At 36.7% G+C, this 1,604-nt stretch overlaps 1 protein-coding gene across 1 annotated transcript; it reads right to left on the reverse strand.

Moving 5' to 3' along the window:
* Positions 1-910: 910 nt before the first annotated feature.
* Positions 911-1,562, reverse strand: LOC138861203 (voltage-gated inwardly rectifying potassium channel KCNH2-like; the record flags this gene model as incomplete). Its single annotated transcript, XM_070120106.1, is given in 1 exon segment — positions 911-1,562. A coding segment is annotated over 1 exon segment (76 nt), but the record flags the coding sequence as incomplete, so codon positions are not given.
* Positions 1,563-1,604: the final 42 nt, after the last annotated feature.

Here is a 1,604-nt window from a genome sequence, read left to right on the forward strand (position 1 = left end):
ACGAAACAAGGTTCTAAAAAAACACGAAACAAGGTTCTAAAAAACACGAAACAAGGTTCTAAAAAACACGAAACAAGGTTCTAAAAAACACGAAACAAGGTTCTAAAAAAACACGAAACAAGGTTCTAAAAAACACGAAACAAGGTTCTAAAAAACACGAAACAAGGTTCTAAAAAACACGAAACAAGATTCTAAAAAACACGAAACAAGGTTCTAAAAAACACGAAACAAGGTTCTAAAAAAACACGAAACGAGGTTCTAAAAAACACGAAACAAGATTCTAAAAAACACGAAACAAGGTTCTAAAAAAACACGAAACGAGGTTCTAAAAAACACGAAACAAGATTCTAAAAAACACGAAACAAGGTTCTAAAAAACACGAAACAAGATTCTAAAAAACACGAAACAAGGTTCTAAAAAACACGAAACAAGATTCTAAAAAACACGAAACAAGGTTCTAAAAAACACGAAACAAGATTCTAAAAAACACGAAACAAGGTTCTAAAAAACACGAAACAAGGTTCTAAAAAACACGAAACAAGGTTCTAAAAAAACACGAAACAAGGTTCTAAAAAAACACGAAACAAGGTTCTAAAAACACGAAACAAGGTTCTAAAAAAACACGAAACAAGGTTCTAAAAAAACACGAAACAAGGTTCTAAAAAACACGAAACAAGGTTCTAAAAAACACGAAACAAGGTTCTAAAAGGTCCTTACTTCGAATTTACATATTCACATAACTATATACCGTGTTTTTTCTGCAAATCACAGCAAAAAAATGATAATAATAATTTAAAAAAACGAAACAAAGTTCTAAAAAACACGAAAGAAGGTTCTAAAAGGTTCTAAAAGGTTCTAAAATGTTCTAGAAGGTTCTAAAAGGTTCTAAAAGGTTCTAGAAGGTCCTTACTTGGCCCATCGAAGCGGCGAATGATGGTGTCGATGAAGAGGTTCTGGGGGGCGACATGGCCCCTCCGGACGGGCATCCTGATCAGCTGATCGGCAGAGGTTCTTCCCCGACCTCGCTCTCTCTCTCTCTCGCCTTCCTCCCACCTCTTTTCTTCCGTTACACTCCTCCCCTCCTCTTCCCCTCTTCCCTCGCTCTTTCCCCTCCTTGGTGCATCCGCTGCTCCCCTCGGGCAAGCTCCATCAAGCGCTGAGGGAGGGGGAGTGAGAGGGAGAAAGAGAAAGAGGGAGAAAGAGAGAGATGGGACGAAGAGGGAGGTTCTCCACAGTGTGTTTCGCAGTAAGTTTTTTTTTTTCTTTTTCTCTTTAAGTGTTATTCCCTCTTCATAAAGTACAATGGGATGGTAGTACTAGGAGAAGTAGTACCGGAATTGAGAGTACAAGGTGGTTGTTATTTCGAAGTCTCATGAACACTGCATCATCATCACCACCATCATCACCATCATCATCATCATTATGACATCATCACTAATGTTACGACACTAAAACGATAGCTTTTTCCTCTATGGTTCATTCCTGTGATGATAACACGTGAGTTTGAAATCATATCATTTCACTTTATCAATAAATATACAAACACATATTTTTTTCTTTATCAACTTTTATCTATTTATCTTTTTCAATTACTTTAATTTTCA

This window comes from Penaeus vannamei, unplaced genomic scaffold (genome assembly GCF_042767895.1).
Source record: "Penaeus vannamei isolate JL-2024 unplaced genomic scaffold, ASM4276789v1 unanchor2827, whole genome shotgun sequence".
Lineage (NCBI taxonomy): Eukaryota > Metazoa > Arthropoda > Malacostraca > Decapoda > Penaeidae > Penaeus > Penaeus vannamei.